This window comes from Ovis aries, chromosome 1 (genome assembly GCF_016772045.2).
Source record: "Ovis aries strain OAR_USU_Benz2616 breed Rambouillet chromosome 1, ARS-UI_Ramb_v3.0, whole genome shotgun sequence".
Lineage (NCBI taxonomy): Eukaryota > Metazoa > Chordata > Mammalia > Artiodactyla > Bovidae > Ovis > Ovis aries.
In genome coordinates, this window is record NC_056054.1 from 33,259,546 (window position 1) to 33,284,022 (window position 24,477).

At 38.8% G+C, this 24,477-nt stretch overlaps 1 protein-coding gene across 8 annotated transcripts in view; it reads right to left on the reverse strand.

Annotated features, from left to right (window-relative positions):
* Positions 1-23,811, reverse strand: part of OMA1 (OMA1 zinc metallopeptidase) — a 62,207-nt gene extending 38,396 nt beyond the window's left edge. The window contains exons 1-7 of one of the 8 annotated variants that reach the window (XM_060409765.1): positions 23,742-23,798; positions 14,049-14,187; positions 13,669-13,953; positions 10,202-10,430; positions 3,826-3,999; positions 3,611-3,718; positions 913-1,041 (exon numbers count right to left, since the gene is read on the reverse strand). In XM_060409765.1, coding sequence (XP_060265748.1) covers positions 913-1,041; positions 3,611-3,718; positions 3,826-3,999; positions 10,202-10,430; positions 13,669-13,895 — 867 coding nt within the window. In that variant the 5' untranslated portion in view covers positions 13,896-13,953; positions 14,049-14,187; positions 23,742-23,798. Of the gene's footprint in view, positions 1-912; positions 1,042-3,610; positions 3,719-3,825; positions 4,000-10,201; positions 10,431-13,668; positions 14,188-21,856 lie in introns of all 8 variants that reach the window. The other 7 variants (XM_060409766.1, XM_060409768.1, XM_012155936.4 and 4 more) reach the window with 7 other exon arrangements.
* Positions 23,812-24,477: the final 666 nt, after the last annotated feature.

The following is a 24,477-nucleotide window of genomic DNA, read 5'->3' on the forward strand; positions in this document are numbered from 1 at the left end:
ACATATATATACTGCTGCTGCTGCTGCTGCTAAGTCGCTTCAGTCCTGTCGACCCCATAGATGGCAGCCCACCAGGCTCCCCCGTCCCTGGGATTCTCCTGGCAAGAACACTGGAGTGGGTTGCCATTTCCTTCTCCAATGCATGAAAGTGAAAAGTTAAAGTGGAGTCAGGCACGACAGCGACCCCATGGACAGGAGCCCACCAGGCTCCTCCGTCCGTGGGATTTTCCAGGCAAGAGTACTGGAGTGGGGTGCCACTGCCTTCTCTGGACACATATATACTACCATGTGTAAAACAGGTAACTAGTAGGAAGCTGCTATACAATACAAGGAGCCCAGCCTGGTGCTCTGTGATGACCTAGAGGGGTGTGATGGGAGGGGAGAGGGAGGCTCAAGAGGGATAGAATATATGTATAATTATGGCTGATCCATGCTGTCGTACAGGAGAAACCAACACAACACTGTAAAGCAATTATCCTCAAAAAAAAAAAAAGTTCCCCATCAAAATGTAAATATTTGGGGAAAGGAAGAGTCATCCAGTGAGCACACCACTGTCACTACGAGAGACAAAAGGAACATCTGAAGGTAAACAACAGAAGGAAAGGGTTGTGACTGGGTTTTCTCTCTGTAGAAACAATAAAGAGGCCAAAAAAATTATGTTAGGCAGAAGCTGCCAAGCCCTTCCTACCCATCTATCTCCATCATTTAAGAGTAGTAGTATTTTCTAATTTAAATGCCTATTATTAAGAGTACCCACTAAAAATAAGAAAATGTAAGACACTAAAACATAGTACCCATGTTTCATGATAAGGATAAAATATGAAAAGATTTCTGATATTTTTTTCTTTACAGTAATATTAAAATATCTTCACCACAGGCTATTGCAAAATCAAGTTTTTGTCTCAGACTTACCTCCTGCAGTTTAGACTGTATCCACTGGCCCAAAAGTGCCAAACTATCTCGAGGACAAATGGCCCAAATCATCGTAAGAAAAATCAGACCTAGGAAATCCAATAAATGAACCAAGCTAGCCTTTTCTGCCTGAGAAAAATCAAAACAATAAATATTATACTTAATAAATTCAGACAGTACAGGCTGACATTTTCTAGTTCACTATGTATAGCCACATTACATAATTACATGTGTTTAACTGAACTTCACCAAGTAAGACTGCAAGTTCTCTTTCTTCTGTGAGCTTTATCCTTTCTGTCTCTTGCTTACACATTATGTATTCATTTACTCATACAACTAATATCTGCTTGAGCTAATACCACTATTCAGATATAATAACATGTTCATTAACCTACAGAGTCTTATATTAACAAGCATACTAACTTTGTAAAATATGTACAATTGTTTTCTATTTTATAGATAAACTAGGATGAAGAGAGGTTAAAGGAGTTGCCCAAATTCACACAGCTGCTAGTAAAAAGAACAAGGACTCAAACCTAGGAAGTTACTAGTTTCTAATATTGTCGCTAAATATTTTTTAAAAATCAAATAGTCTATTATGTTTATACTTTTAGACAGAGATCAAACACTCTTGAACATATGAAGAAGTTAAAACAAGAACAATTCAGGAAAATATTGGAAATTATTTTAAATAAAAATCTTTTGACTTCACGACCTAATATATGAAAAGTCAAGCAAGTTTGAAATTTTATCAGTCTGATACTTCCCACCAGGAAATTTAGTTATAAGATTTTTTTGTATTTACTTATAGCAAAAAAAAATTCTAAAGTGTTTGTTTTGAATAGCAATATCTACATATAAGTTTAATGCACTGGACAGTTCACCACTCCCCACTATTGTTGATTAATAAATGTTACTGTCATGCTGACACTGATAATACAGGAAACATTACCTGAGTGTATGAAACATGGCTGACAACTAAAAATAATCACCTAGAATACTTCTTAATATAATCTGCCCTCACAAAGCAATTTTTGCTTCATTATAAGAACTGAGAGTCATGATAAACAATTACGGAATTATTTTAGCACTAAAGAATACAACTCCAAGTGAGGAAATCATTATAGAAGAGAAAATCCTTGTAATTACTAAAAAATATAATTGCTATTACATAATCTTAGAAAACTAAAAAAAAAATTTTTAATCCATATTTGTGGAATAACTAAACATCATCAAATAAAAATGGAGACTCTTGAAAGAGAAAACATAGTATAGACAATGGCTAAGATGCCTAACAAAGAAATATTCATAACTATTTCCTATTTTTGAGCCTGCTATTTGCTTTTTATGTCTCATCTAATTATTGTTCTTACAGAGACAGAGATGACAACATTATGCTGAATAACACACTGATCTAGATCCAGGAAAATTAATGTACTGAAATGAATACTTTTTAAAAGCTAAAAATGACCAAAATTGATTTTGCAGTTATGAAACCATTTCTAGAAAGATATAATGTATTTCAACTGCTTAGACTGATTCTTGCATGTATCTGTTTAAGGAAAAAAATTTTTTTTTAATTTTCCTATAACTCAGAAGAAATAAAGGTGATAATTACTATTTGCACTCCAGAAGAGCACAACTTTGGCCTATCTCATCTTATTAATACTCTAAGGCAAAGACAGAATTTGAGATGACTTTTAGAAGGATTAATAACATTATCTTTTCCACTTAAAGTTAATATTACTTGCATTTCTGATACAGCATTTTACAATCCTTTCACTATTTACCTTTGTGCTTTCAATTCGAAAATATACCTTTTTCTACTCATGCGGACAAATGAGCCATATACATTTTTAGTGCATCAAAATAAAAGTATGAGTAAACAAATATTTTTCTTAGATTCATACCAAGTCAAACAGATGTGTATTCACAAGAGCATTAATCGCCCTGAATTGTATGATAAATTGACTTGAAAACAGCCAGGTAACTGTGGTAAAAGAAAGCAGTGCTAGACTGGCAAAGACAAAGCCTTGATTAAAGTTCAAATTCTGCCAGTTTGTCAGATTAGTCATTTTATTTAAGGTCTTTTTAAATGTTAGTGTTCTTGTATATAACATAAGGATACTAAATACCTACCTCATGAGGACAGTATTGAAATTATTAATGAGAAGGTATATATTAAAAAGCTCAGTAAACTGTAAAATGGCAAGGTATCATTATTATTACTCTGCATTCATTATATACAGCATATCATTCTAGACATTTTCCAAGATGCTCTAAGTTATTCTCTGAGAATGAATAAAAAAGCAAGAAAACTGATTTACCACTTGGATAGTAATATCACTTTCCTCCAGTTAATTTTCTGACTAGATTATAAGTAGGTTAATAATTATGGAAAGTTTAAAATCTAATTTGAAATAATTAGAGGTTGAGAATAATTACTTCTTACCAAAAAAGACAGGTGATAAAAACAGTATTTAAGAGAAACACTAATTATTCAGAATCAAACACTAAAGACTATAGAAATTCTCAAAATTATCCAGTCATACTTTTTCAGGCAACAGAATAAGTCAATTACTAAAAACTAAAATACCATCAATTTAAATAAACTGAAAAGATCCAGTTCTCTGTAAGATTTAATTTGCTAACTTCAAAGGAGTATTTCAATAACTGAACATTCACTTTAGATACTCACAGCATGCTCAAGTACTGCATGTGCTATTTCATGGCCCAGAAGGAAGGAGAGCTGATGGATATCAGTCACACTATTTAAAAGTCCAGTGAAGACGAACACTTGTCCATTCTGCACCATAATGAAAATAATGCAAGCAATGAGAACACCATTTAAAAAAAAAAAACAAGGACATTAAATTTAACAATTAAAAATTAGGCTGGGTAACATTTACTTACTGGAAGTACAAAGGCATTTATATCTGGGGAATCAACCACATGAATAACCCAATTGATCTCAGAGATCCCTGGAATATCTTGATTGCATTCAATTAAATGATGAACCACTGCTTGAACAGCCACGTATCGGGCGTCTTTCTCAGTTAGCATATCATTTTTAAATTCTTCCATCCACTGAAAGGTTAAAAAGAAAAGTCGTCTCTAAGAGAGTGTTAGCTCTACAAAATGTTTATATTGCTTTTATTGTTGTTTGTTTAGTCACTAAGTTGTACCCGATTCTTGGCGACCCTATAGATTGTAGCCCACCAGGCTCCTCTGTCCACAGGATTTTCCAGGAAAAAACACTGGAGCGGGTTGTCATGTCCTTCTCCAGATCTTTTCAACCCAGAGATGGAACCCTCATCTCCTGCAATGGCAGGTGGATTCTTCACCACAGAGCCACTAGGGAAGCCTTTATTTTAAGGAGTGATTTATATGGCACTATGTTGTTGAATAATTTTTAATTATGGGAAAATCTGCATATATTAAATACTCAAATTTTTCAAATCTGAATTAGTTATGCAAAGGCAAAAATTTGGCTTCTCACAAATGGAGTAAGTTCTAATAACTTAAGATTTTTTCCTATATGTTGGTTGAAATAAAAATTTCATTCATATTTTCTATTAGCTTATAAACAAATAAAATGCTTAAGTATTATTTCTACTTTCCTAAATATTTTAGAAAACAAAGCATTTCCTAGAGAACATAAAGATTTTATATAAGAAAGCAAAACAGAAAAGAAATTACTGTATAGCAGAAACTAACACAACACTGTAAAGCAACTAGACTCTAATAAAAATTAATGAAAACTTTCTTTCATAACATAAAACACCCTATGCTTAATAAGAAAGCTAAAGTTCTACCAGAAAAAGGACAACATTTCATTAAAGTGTCTTATTCACACAGACTGAAAGGAAATTACTGAAACTGTAGAACTAATGAGCATATCATTTTCTTTTTACTGTGTTAAGACTAACCACCATACAAAGACATTTTTTCTGAAGCTATACTCATGAGAGATTCTTTCAAGTATACTTTGAAAAATTTTGCTGTTCCAGTCGCTCGGTTATCTCTGACTCTGTGACCCCACGGACTGCAGCACACCAGGCTTCCCTGTCCTTCACAATCTCCCGGGGCTTGCTCAAAATCATGGCCATCCAGTCGGTGATACCAGCCAACCATCTCATCCTCTGTAGTCCCCTTTTCTTCCTGCCTTTCATCCTTCCCAGCATCAAGTCTTTTCCAATGAGTTGGCTCTTCACATCAGGTGACCAAAGTACTGGAGCTTCAGCATCAGTCCTACCAATGAATACTCAGGATTGATTTCCATTAGGATTGACTGGTCTGATCTCCGTGCAGTCCAAGGGACTCTCAAGAGTCTTCTCCAACACCACAGTTCAAAAGTATCACTTCTTTGGCACTTAGCTTTCTTTATGGTCCAACTCTCACATCCACACACGACTACTGGAAAATTCACAGCTTTGACTATACGGACCTTAGTCAGCAAAGTGATGTCTCTGCTTTTTAATAAGCTGTCTAGGTTGGTCATAGCTTTTCTCTAAGGAGCAAGTGCTTTTAATTTCATGGCTGCAGTCACCATCTGCAGTGATTTTAGAGCCCAAGAAAATAAAGTTTGTCACTGTTTCCTTTGTTTCCCCATCTATTTGCCATGAAGCAATGGGACCAGATGCCATGATCTTAGTTTTTTAAATGTTGAGTTTCAAGTTGGCTTTTTCACTCTCCTCTATCACTTTCATCAAGAAACTCTTTAGTTCTTCCCTGCTTTCTGCCATAAGGGTGCTGTCATCTGCATACTCTGAAGTTACTGATATTTCTCCCAGCAATCTGGATTTCAGCTTCTGTTTCATCTACTCCAGAATTTCTCATAATGTACTCTGCACAGAAGTTAAATAAGCCAGGTGACAATACACAGCCTTCAGTTCAGTTGCTCAGTCGTGTCCAACTCTTTGCAATCCCATGAATTGCAGCACGCCAGGCCTCCCTGTCCATCACCATCTCCCGGAGTTCACTCAAACTCACGTCCATCAAGTCGGTCATGCCACCCAGCCATCTCATCCTCTGTCGTCCCCTTCTCCTCCTGCCCCCAATCCCTCCCAGCATCAGAGTCTTTTCCAATGAGTCAACTCTTCGCATGAGGTGGCCAAAGTACTGGAGTTTCAGCTTTAGCATCATTCCTTCCAAAGAACACCCAGGACTGATCTCCTTTAGGATGGACTGGTTAGATCTCCTTACAGTCCAAGGGACTCTCAAGACTCTTCTCCAACACCAGAGTTCAAAAGCATCAATTCTTCACCGCTCAGCTTTCTTCACAGTCCCACTCTCACATCCATACATGATTACTGGAAAAACCATAGCCTTGACTAGACAGACCTTTGTTGGCAAAGTAATGTCTCTGCTTTTGAATATGCTATCTAGGTTGGTCATAACTTTCCTTCCAAGGAGTAAGCGTCTTTTAATTTCATGGCTGCAATCACCATCTGCAGTGATTTTGGAGCCCCCCAAAATAAAGTCTGACACTGTTTCCACTGTTTCCCCATCTTTTCCCATGAAGTGATAAGACCAGATGCCATAATCTTTGTTTTCTCAATGTTGAGCTTTAAGCCAACTTTTTCACTCTCCTCTTTCACTTTCATCAAGAGGCTTTTTAGTTCCTCTTCACTTTCTGCCATAAGGGTGGTGTCATCTGCATATCTGAGGTGATTGATATTTCTCCCGGCAATCTTGATTCCAGCTGTGCTTCTTCCAGCCCAGCGTTTCTCATGATGTACTCTGCATAGAAGTTAAATAAGCAGGGTGACAATATACAGCCTTGACGTACTCCTTTTCCTATCTGGAACCAGTCTGTTGTTCCATGTCCAGTTCTAACTGTTGCTTCCTGACCTGCATACAGATTTCTCAAGAGGCAGGTAAGGTGGTCTGGCATGCCCATCTCTTTAAGAATTTTCCACAGTTTGTTGTGATTCACACAGTCAAACCCTTTAGAGTAGTCAATGAAACAGATGTTTTTCTGGAAGTCTCTTGCTTTTTCGATGATCCAACTGATATTGGCAATTTGATCTCTGGTTCCTCTGCCTTTTCTAAATCCAGCTTGAACATCTGGGAGTTCTCGGTTCATGTACTGTTGAAGCCTGACTTGGAGAATTTTGAGCATTACTTCACTAACATGTGAAATGAGTGTGCGGTAGTTTGACCATCCTTTGGTATTGCTTTTCTTTTGGATTAGAATAAAAACTGACCTTTTCCAGTCCTGTGGCCACTGCTGAGTTTTCCAAATTTGCTGGCATACTGAGTACAGCACTTTCATAGCATCATCTTTTAGGATTTGAAATAGCTCAACTGGAATTCCATCACTTCCACTAGCTTTGTTCATAGTGATGCTTCCTAATGCCCACTTGACTTTAGACTCCAGGATGGCTGGTTCCAGGTGAGAGATCACATCATCATGGTTATCTGGGTCATGAAGATCTTTTTTGTATAGTTCTTCTGTGTATTCTTGCCACCTCTTACTATGCTTCTGTTAGGTCCATGCCATTTTTGTTCTTTATTGTGCCCATCTTTGCATGAAATGTTCCCTTGGTATCTCTAATTTTCTTGAAGAGATCTCTAGTCTTTCCTATTCTACTGTTTTCCTCTATTTCTTTGCACTGATTGCTGAGGAAGGCTTTCTTATCTCTCCTTGCTATTTCTTATTTCTCCTTGCTATTCTTTGGAACTCTGCATTCAGATGGGTGTATCTTTCCTTTTCTCTTTTGTCTTTCACTTTTCTTCTTTCCTCAGCTATCTGTACAGAGAAGGCAATGGCACCCCACTCCAGTACTCTTACCTGGAAAATCTCATGGACAGCAGAGCCTGGTGGGCTGCTGTCTATGGGGTTGCACAGAGTCAGACACGACTGAAGTGACTTAGCAGCAGCAGCAGCAGCTATTTGTAAAGTTCCTCAGACATCCATTTGAAAATTAAGGATGTTCTGAAACTACTAAATTTCCATAAAATGTGTAATTTCTTTCATATATGAATTAAGAAGTCTGTAACCTTGATAATGCATTATAAACATGATTTTACAGAATATGAATTTTAAAATCTTTACATAGTATTTTCTAAAAGCACACATCACCAATGTAAACTGTCTAAAAGAACACTACTGAAGTAGACACAACAAGATTATATGTAATTGCAGTACTTTATAATAATCCCATAAAAACATGTGCTTGAATTTTCATATCAAGCAGGTATTACATGCATAGGCTAAATAAGTAAAAAAAAATATGTACATGTATGTAATTTTTTATAACTTCTTAGTGATATAAATGGTAGAACATACACTAATTTAACACTAGGCTTTTATCAACCTTAATAAAACACTTTTCTCAAACTTGCTTCTGACTAGGCTATTCTAAGAAACATCTCAAATCTCTGTATAACCTGTATAAAAGAGATTCATCTTTATTAAGAACAATCGAACAATCTTTTTAGTGAAAAATCTGTTATTTCTTTTTTATGGTAACTTTCCACTGACAAACTCAGAAGCTCAACATTATAAAAATATATATTTTTATATATCAATAAAAATATTGGTATATAAAAATCTAACCACAGCAAAGTTGTCAAGTGAGGCTATAAATTCAACAAATATTAATTTAGCATATACAGCACATGTTGGAGATACTGTGGGTTCAGTTCCAGTTCTCAATATCTTTACTGAGCTATTCAGCGCAAAGTGCATATGTTAATAAAGCAAGTCACAAGAATTTTTGGTTTCCCACTGTTTATTGTGTGCAATAGCATTATGTCTAAAAAAAAAAACAACATACACACCTTAAAGAACACTTTATAGCTTAAAAAAAATGCTAAGCATCATCTAGGCCTTGAGAGAGACATAATCTCTTTTGCCTAACAAATAATAATGAAAAGACTCAAAATACTGCATCACTGAAAAGTGACACAAATAGGAAGTGAGCAAATGCTGCTGGAAAAATGGAGCCAACAGCCTCGCCTGACACAAAGTTGCCACAAACCTCCAAAGTTTAAAAATGCAGTATCTGCAAAGTGTAATAAAGCAAATAACAATAAAATGCAGTTTGTATACCATACGTGTGCTAAGCATGAGGGACAGAAAGATGATCTGCCCTCAAACTCACTAGGGGTGTAAGATGTTCACTTGAGTTACTATACTTTCCAAGGAGTTAAGGCTTCTGATATCCGACTTTATTTTGTATTCAAAGAATATAATTTTTAAAAAATTTTTTAAAAGAACATAATAAACTGTGGCAACCTGGTGGCCCAGTGGTTGAGAGTCTGCCTGCCAATGCAGGGGACATGGGTTCGATCCCTGGTCTGGAAAGATTCCACACACCACGAGGAAGCTAAGCCCATGGCCTACAGAAGCCTGTGCTCTAGAGTCCAGGAGTTGCAACTACTGAGCCCACACAGCAACCGGTGAAGCCTGTACACCCACAGCCTGTGCTCCACAGCAAGAGAAGCCACCTCAATGAGAAGCCTGCACTCTGCAACTAGAACGTAGCTCCCACTTGCTGCAACTAGAGAAGGCCCTCATGCAGCCGTGAAGGACCAGAGTAGTCAATAAATTAATAATTTTTTTTAATGAGAAAGAAAATATATACATAATCAACTGCCCAAATTGATGTTTAGGGGATGGCAAACTATGTTATTCTACTTAATTTTCAAGATACAAAAATTCAAATTACAGATCTATTTGTTAAAAAGAAATACATAGTAAGCATACTTTGTACACTGTGCCAGTACTTAAAATGATAAACAAAACAAACAGGCTCTTTGAACCCCTGGAGTTAGTTAGCAAGGGAGACAGATCAGCAAATAGATAATTATGCAAATAATTATGATGCTTCTACCCTCATGATAAGTGTTTTTAAAAAGGAAAGTACAGTATGCAAAGAGAAAATAAAAGTAGGATACCTAGCCCCAATATAGCCAAGCAGTGATCAAGCTACAAATGACTGATTCATAACGTAGTCTATTATGAAGGATATCCCATGAAGGATATCCCCTAGGGCCTAACACAGCCTCACTGCTTAACCCAGTCGGGATAATCAAGGAAGGCTTTCCTGAGAAAGTGACATTTAAGGTGACATGTTGCAATCAGGAGTCGGCTGGGTGAGGAAAGGCGATGTAGAGGGCAGGAATACAAAGCATGAAAGGTCTGAGACTTTTTGGAAAAAAAGGCTAATTCCCCGTCAGAGATTAAAATTAAAAAGTAGTGCATTGTTCATGTTTAAGAAACTCCTGCTTTGAATATTGTATCAAGGAATCTAATTTAAAAATGAGTCTTTCTACTTACTGCTTCATACTCCAGTTCTGATAAAAGTCTGAAATGTTCTTTCCTCAATAACAGTAGCTTGCTCCTTCCTGTGACCGGACTCACTTCCAGATGTGTAAAATAAAACACTACAAAAAGCAATCCAAAACTACTCAAGCCAAGGAAGAGCTTCCATTTATTCTTCCTTAAACTTTCTTTAAATAGTTCCTTCTTGTTAGGAGGAAGTGCCTGCCACCATTTTCTTATGCCCCTAGAGCAAAAAGAAAAATTCTGATAACAAAAAGTTCTGATAACAAAATCAGTACATACCACCAAAACTTAATGCTTATGCTAAAATTTTGCCATCAAAGGCTTGAGTTTTTCTATTTCTCTGTATAGATGGGTTTTTTCCAGTTTGTAAAATTCTTAGCCAAATGATAAAAAAGCAATCAATTATACAGAGCTACAGGTAAAAATTCTAATGCTCATTTGAATTTTCTTCTTCAGTTATTTTAAACGAGCTAAGTGAGAAGTCGTTTTACACCAACTACCATTAGTTCACATTGATTGACTATTGAGCACATTCAAGGTACTCTTCTAATTGCTGTACATATGTCATCTCATTTAATCTTCATAATAACCCTGTTACAGAAGAGAAAATTGAGGCATAGAGAAGTTAAACAACTTATCCAAGGCCACAGAGTTAATAAGAGGAAAATCAGGAAGGCAATGTGATAATAGGGATGAATTGCGCAAATAAACAACTGAAGGCTTATAGTACAATAAATCTTCACCTTTAACCACTCCCCCCACTGCTCATCAGACATCAGACATCTGGCACAATCTGCCGGTACTTCAGTCAGATGCAAGGGAAACGATCTCAGCACTGATTTTAGAAACAAATATTGCGCAGTAGCAGAAACTCCACTAAGCTACAGAGAACACGACAAAGGAGAGGTTATAAGAGCGCAGGCACTGTCAACACAGAAATCAGAGATTTTATGGATAACATCTGAGGAGGTCCAGCTCTACCAGGCAACAATATTCTCTGCTGCTTCCTAGGATTCACAGACATTCTGACAACCAGTAATGTTTTCAGTGGCTTCCCAGGTGGCTCAGTGGTAAAGAATCTGCCTGCCAAAGTAGGAGACCCAGATTCAATCCCTGGATTTAGAAGCTCCCCTGGAGAAGGAATATTCTTGACTGGGAAATATTCCAATATTCTTGCCTGGGAAAACCCATGGACATAGGGGCCTGGCAGGCTACAATCTACAGGGTCACAAAGAGTTGGACATGACTTAGCCACTAAAATAACAATGCTGTTTTCATTACCTGAACAAAAAATTCTCCCTATGAGTTCATCTGTGAAATTGCAACAAACATTTAAAATATATATATATCATTCTCTAGACAAAATTTATTTTATAAAACAACTTCTTTAAGTTATTTTAGTCCTGCTAAGTGATATACCTAAAAGGCCCTTAAAGTGTTTCAACCTAAAAAGACTTAGATCAAGCTATGAAGTATACTTATTTCCAATTTAAAAATGTATGACACTATTATTTAAAATGCATGAAAACATAACCTAAAACAAAATTTCAGGTGATTTATAACGGTAATAACAAAAAGTTAAATAATTTAAAAGGAGGAAAAAGATCTACCAGCCCAAGAACCTGGGCTGAATTGCGACAAAGATTCTCTCCTGGACCAAACTCTACTTAGACTCCCATGAATATTTTGACTTCAGGACTCCTGTGTTCATCTCTGCACAGGTCAGTTAAGTCAGAATCCCTCATCCTACATATCTGATTACTCGTGATATCTAACCTGTTACTTATCATTCATCATCCCCCAGGTCTGCTGCTGCTGCCAAGTTGCTTCAGTCATGTCTGATTCTGTGCGACTCCATAGACAGGAGCCCACCAGGCTCCCCTGTCCCTGGGATTCTCCAGGCAAGAACACTGGAGTGGCTTGCCATTTCCTTCTCCAATGCATGAAAGTGAAAAGTGAAAGTGAAGTCGCTCAGTCATGTCTGACTCTTAGCGACCCCATGGACTGCAGCCTACCAGGCTCTCCCGTCCATGGATTTTCCAGGCAAGAGTACTGGAGTTGGGTGCCATTGCCTTCTCCGTTATCCTCCAGGTCAGTGGTCCCCAACCCTTCTGGCACCAGGGACTGGTTTGTGGAAGACAATTTTTCCATGGACCTGGGGTGGTGGTGAGGGAATGGTTTTGGGATGATTCTTATAAGGAACACGCAACCTAGATCCCTCACGTGCCCAGTTCACAGTAGGATTCATGCTCCTATGAGAATCTAATCCTGCTGCTGATCTGATAAGAGGCAAAGCTCAGGCAGTAATACAAGTGATGGGGAGCAGCTGTTAAATTCAGATGAAGCTTCGCTTGTTCACCCACTGCTCACCTCCTGCTGTGAAGTTGCGTTTCTAAACAGGCCATGGGTAGGCACCATAGTTGGGTGGTATCTGATCACTCTCACCTGTCTTCGGCAGTAACTCTGGTAGACCAGATTGAGGAGAATCCCTCCTGGCTCCTGATGTTTCCTCTCTGTAGTTTTCCATCTACCAACCCCCACACTACCTGCACAGCCCATGGTGTATTTAGAACTGACTCTGGTTCTATACTGAGGTCTCTTTTCTCCTACTGCAAAAGTTCTGAATAAAAGCTGGTTTTACTTCTTTGACGACTGCCTAGCTCTAGCTTTCTTTGAACTCATACTTAAATTGAGAGCTAAATTAACTGTATATTTTCTGAGTGCCAAAGCTTAGTCATAAAGAACACCATAAATTAGAGCACAAGTTCTCGATTTTGGATGAAGAGAAAACTGGGTTGATTATTATGGAAGTAAAAAGGCTAGAAGGCACTTCATAGCTACCAAATATGAAATAACGTTATAGGGAGACAATGCTTAACTTTACCTTTCTTCAATCTTCATGGAGCAAATAAGAGAAAACAAGATTAATTATGAGGGAGGAGTTTTAAGTTAAATACGAAGTATTATTTAGCTTTAAAAACATTAAGTGCTATAAAGGATCACCAAGAGAAAACAAAGATTTGTTGGAAACAGAATAGAAAAATAAACAAATACTAATTAAGAGTTAACTTGGCTAGGAGTTCTTTCTTAAATGAGCAAAGTTCTTCAGTTTCATGATTCATTGCCCCAAATTTCATGAACTAAAAAGGAATGTTTGTAAGTACGGTTCTTACACATGAACTACAACAAACATTTCTGATTTTTGTAATTATAAGATCTTTAAAATAGTGTCTAGATAAGATATATAAGAATAATTTTTACAGATCCCATTTCTATATTATATATGCAGCAAATGATTTCAAGATTATTAAAGCATATATACATATATATATATATACACCAACTATTTAGAAACTGAACTTCCACGCTAATCATGGGAGGGAAATCTACCAATTTTTCTTTAAAAGTAGTTATACAAACTTTTAATATAAAAGCTTATATTTTAAAAAGCATTTTACCTGCCCACAATGATTGCAAGCAGTTTCTGCACTGGCTTAAGAATCATCAACAACACAGGAACAGGAGCAGCTTGGCACCGTGGAGAAGTGTGGAAACTCCTGAAGTCTCTCGTGAGTAAACAGTTCAAGGGATGCAACACTGAATGAGCAGGAACTATGGGAACGTCCTTCATCAGTAGCTGTCTTGAAAGAGAGTCAGTGCATGCAGTACATTTTCGGCTAATCATCGAAATTTCCTTACTTCTGGTGCTCAAAAGGCAGCCTTTTCTTTTGGTATTAAAAGTCCTATAGAAGAGAAAGTTTTCAGGCAGAAGAGTCCATTTATCACCGTGATTTACTCCCAGGCCCGGAGATTTATTTACTATATGGTTAATTTTCACCTGATGAAAGTCTCGTGAGGTTACAGCTTGCATGTTACATTTTCTCCAGTTGGTCAGTAAATTAAATCGGAAGAAAAAACAGTTTCTAGCAGCAGGCTGCAGTCCATAGATGAAGCTCATCTTTGTTTTACTTGATTATCTGGGACACAAAATATAAACTATAAATAATCCCAGCAAAATATTTATTACCAAACTGGAAATATAACACATTGAAAAGTTGTTCTTCCTTCAACAGGTCTCCAACCAAATTTCCTTGGGTTTCTACTCACCATTCATGCAGCAATTCCTCTTAACAACAAAAACCAAAGAGGTTTTACTAACTTTTTTTTTAACTCAGCAACATGTACTTACAATGTCCAAATCTGGCCTTTTTTCTTCTTTTTTAAAAATTTTAGTTGAAAGAAGTCTATTTTTATTTTATCAGCTAAATTATTTGGGGAACAAGAAATAGATTAAACAAAAACAGGACTGAAAGTAAGAAAGTGAAAGTCGCTCAGTCATGTCCAGCTATTCGCGAATCCACGGACTGTACACAGTCTATGGAATTCTCCAGGCCAGAATACTGGAATGGGTAGCCGTTCCCTTCTTCATGGGATCTTCCCAACCCAGGGATTGAACCTAGGTCTCCCACATTGCAGGCAGATTCTTTACCAGCTGAGCCACCAGGGCAAGTTTCAGCAATTGGCAGCAACCAGATCAAAGAGCATTTAATAGAATACTAAAGTCTAACACAAAATGTATTTTTTAAAATACCAATTTGTTCCTTTCAAATATAATGCAGACACTTCTGATTCAGGTCAAGAGAGAGGGAAAGGGACTTATCGTCTCACTGAAAACAACTCAAAGAACAGAATATAAAGACCTAAATAGACATTTTTCCAAAGAAGACATACAGATGGCCAACGAGCACATGAAAAGATGCTCAACACTGCTAATTATAATCACTGTTGTTCACTCAGTCAGGTCCAACTCTTTGCCACCTCATGGACTGCAGCATGCCAGGCCTCCCTGCCCGTCACCATCTCCCAAAGTTTGCCCAAGTTCAAGTCAATTGAATTGGTGCTGCCATCCAGCCATCTCATCCTCTGACACCTTCTTCCCCTTCTACCCTCAATCTTTCCCTGCATCAGGGACTTTCCAATGAATCAGCTGTTCACATCAGATGGCCAAAATACTGCAGCTTCAGTATCAGCACAAGCTGGAATCAAGATTGCCAGGAGAAATATCAATCACCTCAGATATGCAGATGACACCACCCTTATGGCAGAAAGTGAAGAGGAACTAAAAAGCCTCTTGATGAAAGTGAAAGAGGAGAGTGAAAAAGTTGGCTGAAAGCTCAACATTCAGAAAACGAAGATCATGGCATCCGGCCCCATCACTTCATGGCAAATAGACAGGGAAACAGTGGGAACAGCGGCTAACTTTATTTTTCTGGGCTCCAAAATCACTGCCGATGGTGACTGCAGCCATGAAATTAAAAGACGCTTACTCCTTGGAAGGAAAGTTATGACCAATCTAAATAGCATATTCAAAAGCAGAGACATTATTTTGCCAACAAAGGTCCGTCTAGTCAAGGCTATGGTTTTTCCAGTGGTCATGTATGGATGCAAGAGTTGGATGGTGAAGAAAGCTGGCGCCGAAGAATTGATGCTTTTTCACTGTGGTGTTGGAGAAGACTCTTGAGAGTCCCTTGGACTGCAAGGAGATCCAACCAGTCTATCCTAAAGGAAATTAGTCCTGGGTGTTCATTGGAAGGACTGATGTTGAAGCTGAAATTTCAATACTTTGGCCATCTGATGCAAAGAATTGACCCATTTGAAAAGACCCTGATGCTGGGAAAGATTGAGGGCAGGAGGAGAAGGGCACGACAGAGGATGAGATGGTTGGATGGCATCACCAACTCAATACATATGGGTTTGGGTGGACTCCGGGAGCCAGTGATGGTCAGGGAGGCCTGGTGTGCTGCCGTTCATGGGGTCACAAAGAGTCGGACACAACTGAGTGACTAAACTGAAAACAAAGGTTTCACCATATGGACATTAGGCAATGAACAACAGTCACCCCTGAGAGACAGGGAGAAAACAGATAAAGGAAACTTACGACCATCCCAACCTTCTGCCTGGAGAGTTTTCAGGCCACTATGCAAAGAGGTAAAACCTAGCGCAGCCCAATAGTCCTCCTAAATCAAAGAGATGAAGCTGGGAATTCAAGGATATTAAAGTAGTTATATACATTGAATATGTGTTAAATTTTAAAGGAAAGTTTGAGCATGTTATATAGAGGCAAAGAATATAATTTTTCAAAAGATCGATGTTGAATTTCTAGATAAGAAAACTACTAATACAATGTCTTAAATAAAAATTACCCTGGATGAGACTAACAGCAAATTAGACATTGTAGAAATAAAGACTTATGAACCTGAAATAACAATAAAACCCATCGAAAATGGAATGCAGAGAGAAAATAAACTGTAAGAAATGCATAAAGCATCAATGAGGTGTGGAATAACTCAAATGGAGTAAATGGACTCCAAGAAGAGTGGGAAGGGAGAGCACACAGGAAAAAACACTTGAAAAATAATGGCCAGAATTTTCTAGAGAATGGCAAGGAGAGATAAGAAAGCCTTCTGCAGTGATCAGTGCAGAGAAATAGAGGAAAACAATAGAATTTAAGACTAGAGATCTCTTCAAGAAAATTAGAGATACCAAGGGAATATTTCATGCAAAGATGAGCTCAATAAAAGACAGAAATGGTACGGACCTAACAGAAGCAGAAGATATTAAGAAGAGGTGGCAAGAATATACAGAAGAACTATACAAAAAGATCTTCACAACCCAGATAATCACGATGGTATGATCACTCACCTAGAGCCAGAGATCATGGAATGCGAAGTCAAGTGGGCTTTAGGAAGCATCACTATGAACAAAGCTAGTGGTGATGGAATTGCAGTTGAGCTATTTCAAATCCTGGAAGATGATGCTATGAAAGTGCTGTACTCAGTATGCCAGCAAATTTCGAAAACTCAGCAGTTGCCTCAGGACTGGAAAAGGTCAGCTTTCATTCCAATTCCAAAGAAAGGCAATGCCAAAGAATGCTCAAACTACCGCACAATTGCACTCATTTCACACGCTAGTAATGTTCAAAATTCTCCAAGCCAGGCTTCAGCAATACTTGAACCATGAACTTCCAGATGTTCAAGCTGGTTTTAGAAAAGGCAGAGGAACCAGAGATCAAATTGCCAACATCAGTTGGATCATCGAAAAAGCAAGAGTTCCAGAAAAACATCCCTTTCTGCCTTATTGACTATACCAGAGCCTTTGACTGTGTGGATCACAACAAACTGTGGAAAATTCTGAGAGAGATAGGAATACCAGACCACCTGACCTGCCTCTTGAGAAAGCTGTATGCAGGTCAGAAAGCAATAGTTAGAATCGGACATGGAACAACAGACTGGTTCCAAACAGGGAAAGGAGTATGTCAAGGGTGTATATTGTCACCCTGCTTATTTAACTTATATGCAGAGTACATCATGAGAAACGCTGGGCTGGATGAAGCCCAAGAGATTAGGAGATTAGTCCTGGAATCAAGATTGCCGGGAAAAATATCAATAACCTCAGATAGGCAGATGACACCACCCTTATGGCAGAAAGCAAAGAAGAACTAAAGAGCCTCTTGATCTAAGTGAAAGAGGAGAGTGAAAAAGTTGGCTTAAAACTCAACATTCAGAAATCTAAGATCATGTCATCTGGCCCCATCACTTCATGGGAAATAGATGGGGAAACAATGGAAACAGTGACAGACTTTATTTTGGGGGGCTCCAAAATCACTGCATGTGGTGACTGCAGCCATGAAATTAAAAGACACTTGCTCCTTGGAAGAAAAGTTATGACCAACCTAGACAGCATATTAAAAAGCAGAGACATTACTTTGCCAACAAAGGTCTGTCTAGTCAAGGCTATGGTTTTTCCAGTAGTCACATCTGGGTGTGAGAGTGGGACTGTAAAGAAAGCTGAGCGCCGAAGAATTGGTGCTTTGAACTGTGGTGCTGGAGAAGACCTTTGAAGAGTACCTTGGACTGCAAGGAGATCCAACCAGTTCATCCCAAAGGAAATCAGTCCTGAATATTCACTGGAAGGACTGATGCTGAAGCTGAAACTCCAATACTTTGGCCACCTGATGTGAAGAACTGATTCATTTGAAAAGACCCTGATGCTGGGAAAGACTGAAGGTGGGAGGAGAAGGGGACAACTGGAGATGAGATAGTTGGATGGCATCACCGACACAATGGACATGAGTAAGAATAAACTCCAGGAGTTGTTGATGAACAGGGAGGCCTGGTGTGCTACAGTCCATGCGGTCTCAAAGAGTCAGACATGACTGAGCAACTAAAGTGACTGACTGACTGAAAAGTTTCCAAATTTGAGGAAAACTGTAAACCTTCAAATCAAGAGGTTGAACAAATCACACACACTGGAAACACAAAGAAAATTACTCCAAGGTATATAAAGTTTCTTAAAACCAATGAAAGAGAAAATCTTAAATTTGACACCTTAGATTAAATGTACACATTCCTTGAAAAACACAAATTACCAGAGCTTTCTCAAGAAGAAATAAAGAACCTTATACACGATCTTTAAATTGAATTTGTAGTTGAAAACCTTCCCACAATGAAAGTTCCAGAACCAAAAGGCTTCACTGGGGAATTCTACTAAACATTTAAAGAAGAAATAACAATTCTATAGAAACTCTTTCAGGAAATTAAAAAGGAATACTTTGCAACCCATTTCTTAAGACCAGCATCACCTGATAACAAAGACAGAAAAAAAAAAAAGGATAATTACCAAAAGACTACAAAATAATAACCCTCATGAGTATAGATACAAAAATTCTTAATATTTTAGGAAATCTAACTCAACAATATGTTAAAAGGACAATACATCATGACCAAGTGACATTTGTCCCAGGAATGTAAGGCTGAATAAAAATTCATACATCAAAGTAATTCACCCTAACTGAAAAAACACATGATCATCTCAGAAGATACAGAAAAAGCATTTGATAAAATCCAACAACCAGGAGCCTCCCTGGTGGCTCCGTGATAAGGAATTCATCTGCCAACACAGGAGATGGGGTCAATACCTTACCCAGAAGGATCCCAGACGCCAAGGGGCAACAAAGCCTGCGTGCCCCAACTCCTGAGCCTGTGCTCCAGAGCCCGGGAGCCGCAACCCCGGAGCCTGTGCTCCGGAGCCCGGGAGCCGCAACCACTAGGCCTGGGCTCCAGAGCCCAGGAGCCACAACCCCGGAGCTCGTGCTCCGGAGCCCGGGAGCCGCAACCACTAGGCCTGGGCTCCAGAGCCCGGGAGCCGCAACCACTAGGCCTGGGCTCCAGAGCCCGGGAGCCGCAACCCCGGAGCCCATGCTCTGGAGCCCGGGAGCCGCAACTACTGAGGCCTGCAGGCCCTAGAGCCCGTGCTCTGCAACAGCAGCAGCCACTGCAATGAGAAGTCACACACTGCAACGAGAGAACAGCCAGCCCTTGTTCACTGCAACTAGAATCAAACAACGAAGATCCAACACAGCCCCCAAAAAGGTCAAGAACCAATCTTCAGAAACACTCAGTAAACTAAGATATTTACACGTATCTATATCCAACAGTATGTTTGCTGGTAAATGATATACTTTCCTCCCAAGATCAGACCAAGGAAAAGATGTCCACTCCCACCACTTCTATTCAACATTATACTGGCGATGTTGGTGAGTGTGATTGAATTGAGTAAATATGTACATAACTAAATAAATAAATGGCATCCAGATAAGAAATATAGATCATCATTATGATAACATGACTGTCTATCCAAAATATCCACAGAAATCTACAAACCAAACAAACAAACAAAAACTATTAGAATGAGCTTAAGGTGGCAGAATACAAGAGCAATACACAAAAGCAATTTTATTTTCTCCATACTAGCAAGTGAGAGAAGCCAGACCCATACACAGGAAAAAACACTGCTCTCCTCCAAAACACATACTCTATGATTCCAGCTTTGTAACATTAACCGTAGAAAATGCAGACTTATTTATAGTTACAGAGAAATCAGAGGTTGAAGAGGTAAAAGAGGGGCAAGAGGAGGAATTACAAAGTTTGGGGGACAATTAAAATGCTCACTATTGTGATTGTGTTGCTGATTTCATAAATATACACTAAGTCCAAACATACGCACAGTTTAAATATGTCCAATTTACTGTGTATAAACTACACATTAAGATTTTTTTTAAAGATACTAAAAAGAGACAACCAAACACAATGTGCAGACTCTGATTAGATCCTACTTTGAAAGAAAAAAATTAGCCTTAGAAGACAATTGGAACTACTGGGATAATCTGAATATGAATTTGATTTTAGGTTCTTTTAGGTAGGTACTGCTTATTTTCTTAGTTGACAAAGATGTGGTTATGGAGGCAAGTATCTTATAACTGAAATACTTGCTGAATACTCTCTTCATCATGAATGAAACTTCCAAATTCTATAATAAAATTACCTACATATATACACACAGGACATAAATCTGATATACTAAAAATGGTAGCAATCTTTGTGTAAAGTAGTGGTTATATATGTGCCATAAATTTTTTTTTTTTCAGTTTTCTTTAGTGTTTCAAAATCTTCATAATAAAAATTGCATCTTCTGCTTTGGCAGGCAGGTTCTTTACCAGCTGAGCCACTGGGGAAGCCCAATAAAAGTTGAAGGTAAAAACACATAAATCTAATTCAGTCTAGGTTAATACAGTATTATCTGGAAAGATGCTTCAGAACATCAATTTTCATAAATAGTATTATCTATATATCAAACTATTTGAATACTACTCAACATTTTTACATACTTTATACATTCTGCCCTTGCATTATTAATGTATAATCTGAATAAAGAGCATGCTAAGCAAGCATTAACTTCTAGTTAACCCTTTTTGAATTACTACCGATTCTAAATCAGTAGAGTTGAAGCTGATATTGTATATACTAGTTTAACATTAATAACAAGATATTTTCTAGTTTTCTTCTCCTTTGAACCTAGATGAAAAGTGGTACAATATTTTAGGCCTGGAAATCATTTTAAAATTAGTATTTGGGTAGCTAGGAAGATTCTTCATTGGCTAGGTGGTATGTGAGTTACGGACACAGCATAAAATTCAATCCCTGACCTCACAGAGGTTGTAATCTAGTTGGGGCTAGGGGGAAAGTACTTTAGTAAGACTATTAAAGGACAGTAAAACATGGCCTTTTATTAAGTGCCATACACTGTATGAATTTTAAAAAAGTATATCCATGAGTAGCAAAATGGTTCAGAAAGGCAATTATGCACACCATTTGGGCAGATGCAAAAAAAAAAAAAACTTAAGATTTCAAATATGAAAGTGTACTTAAGGTTTATATATAGAATGTCTTCTACCAAAAGTCCAAACTGCAAAAACAACATACTCTTTTCATTACTCTAGGGGGCCAGTTCCAGTCACTGACCAACCACACTCCCTTTTTATAAGTACACTCTACAGCCTAAATTTGGGGCATAGGCCTAGACTGCCATGTTTGTCCCTTTTGATTCTGACCTCTGAATTATTTATCATTCATTCGTACATTGAATATTTAACAAGTGCCTGCTACATACCATACCACATACCTTTCTGAATGCCAAGGATACCACAGAAAACAAACCAGACAAAAATCACTACCTAATTTGCAAAAACAGTAATGCTTAAAATATGGCAGTATACACAAATATAAATAAGTCCAAAGGAATATATACCAAAGCATTCACAGCAGTTATGTGGAGTGGCAGGATGATGGCTGTAAGGATTCAGCATTTCCATATTCTGTATTTCTGTGCTATTTACATTTTTACAGAATGTGTGACTACTGTTGTAAGCCCCGAGCCAATAAAGCCAACTGTATTTGTAATTTCCATTGGTTTCCATGCACGTCAATAAACTCCTACATACTGTAGACCAAACCCTGCAAATTACCACTTCCCACAATTTCTCCAGGCACCTTCCCCACCCTTTCTTCACCAACTCCTAGGTTCCAGACCCACGGATTTACTTACACCTCTCAGCGGAAAGAAAGAAAAAAACCTCTCATCTCTGTCTGCGCATTATCTATTTACACTGCTTAGCTCTGCTCACATGTCAAGCAAACTCCTGCTCATCACTCTCGACTTCTGTGAAATGTAAAGTGTTCTACTGACACAGAAGGTATAAGCAAAAGCCCAACACCATACCTATTACACATACAAGCAAAAACACTATCATTTGTATCACCGACAAGTGTCACTTAGAACAGAAATAGTGCCTGATAGTTTGTAATCCCTGCTTTATCCTTAAGAATGGGTAAAGAATGGGAGAAGGAGTCTATACATTTTCAAAGAGCCAATGACTAGACTTCACAGAGCAGAATCCAGGCTTACATATCCTCTTCAAAGAACAGCAGCAGGTCAACAAACGTAGCTGGCAAACTTCTAGGATTATTAAATGAATGATGTGAGAAAATGAAACAATTTGGATTGTTAGCCTCTAAGAACATTTCAGAGCCTTAATTCTTTAAGCACCATCTCAGAATGTGCAAGTACAGCCCTCACTGGCACTCACAGCTGAAGCCTAGAAGACAGTTTTAACAACTCTGCCGAAAATGACTATTTCTTCTCTAGTTTCTATGGCAACAGCTGTTAGATCGGCAAAAATAGGACATGTACTTTAAAATAATCATTCAAGCGAAGTACACACATGATGGAAGGCTTAAAAAAATAATAATAAATTGGAAGGCAACAGACTTGGTTCTTAGGCTTCCAAATGTCAGCCTACACCCTTTCACCACAGCTGAGAATGATGGATATGAACCCAAATCCTTTTAGTGACGATTGGGTTGCATTGGTTGGAGTCACTATAGCTGATCAATCCCTGAATTCTCAATGAAGTATTTTCATTTCCCTGGACTAAAATGTCTCATGCACACTGTAACTGTTGTTCCACTTTACACAAGCAAGAGACATTATTTAAAGAGCACAAAAAGTGATTTCTGCAGACAAGTTCATGAAGAAATTGTTTCAATACGCTACAGCTGTTCAGACAGGGAATTTCCTATTTTTCACTGGGGTTTAGGTAGGAAAACTTTTCTCGACTTTTAAGAGTGAGGAAGTAAAAGAGGTTTGAGTCTCAAGATGCCTAAAGCGGTTGGAATCGGTTTTCCACGGGAGATGTCACTGTGAAGCACATGATACTACATTAGAAACACAGCTTTTAAAAAGGGACCCCTACACGAGAAGGCTGGGAGAGGGGTTATCTCGCCGGAAAATACAGCCACCTGTCTATTTGCAACTCCCGCGCTGCACGGTAGCGCCCTGGCGTCCCTGCAATTCACACCAAAAGGGGACCAGGCGGGAGAAGGAGGCTTTACTCCCACGTCCTCCTTTCCCGCTCGCCCCTCTCCCCCGACTCCACACGCCGCCCCCTCTATTCCCGCCCGGGCGCCCTGTTGTCCTCCCCCACCCCAGGCCTCACCATCCCCACCCCGCCGGGTCCACAGCGTCCTCGCTCCGCACCCCAGCGCTCCTCAAAGCTCTCTCCCAACTCCAGTACTCTGTCCCCGCCCCGGGGCCCGGCCCACTCTATAGCGAAGGCGTCCCCACCAGGACAGACCCCAGCAGTAGCAAAAGCGAAGTCCGCCGACCCGACCTCTGCGCACGCGCACACCCCGCCAGCGAAGCCCGGCCTCTTCACTTCCTGCCCCCGGCAAGGACCGGGACGCCTTTTGCTCCGCCCACACCGGGCAGTCAACACACTCGCCCAGATTCGTCCTCCCAGAGGGCCGGGGTCCCGTGTGAACTATGGCGCTCTAGTGCCCCCGCGTGGCTGGAGGAGGCACGTGACTATGGGCTAGGCCGCTTGCCGAGGAACATCTTCACTAGCGTGATCCAGGCAAGGGTGTGCCCGCTGCAGATATGGCCTGCTGTGCTGGCCGGAAAGAAAAGTGATTCGAAGGCTACCATAACGCTAAGGTTTCTTGGTTCAGAAGTTGCACTGATAGAAACAGTCTTCAGAGTGTGAGAACTGTCTGCTTCCACATGGCACGTTTTAAGGAAGATGAGGGATAACCTGCAGCATCTGGACGTTAGTTGAAAATAGCTGGCTACAAAGTGATGTGTATAGTAGACTTCAGGATACTAGATAGTGATATGATACTTTAATTACAAATTTAGTCTGTTATATTTATATCTTTGCACACTGAAGAACATCTTAAAGGATAGAAACACTGTTTTTAGGTATCACTTTTAGAACATTTTAAAATAATTTTGTCTTTTATCTTGCTCGTCTGTATTTTGTAGTTTGCCTTTTGTTTCAAAGGATCTATGTTGGCATATCTCTGACCACTGGT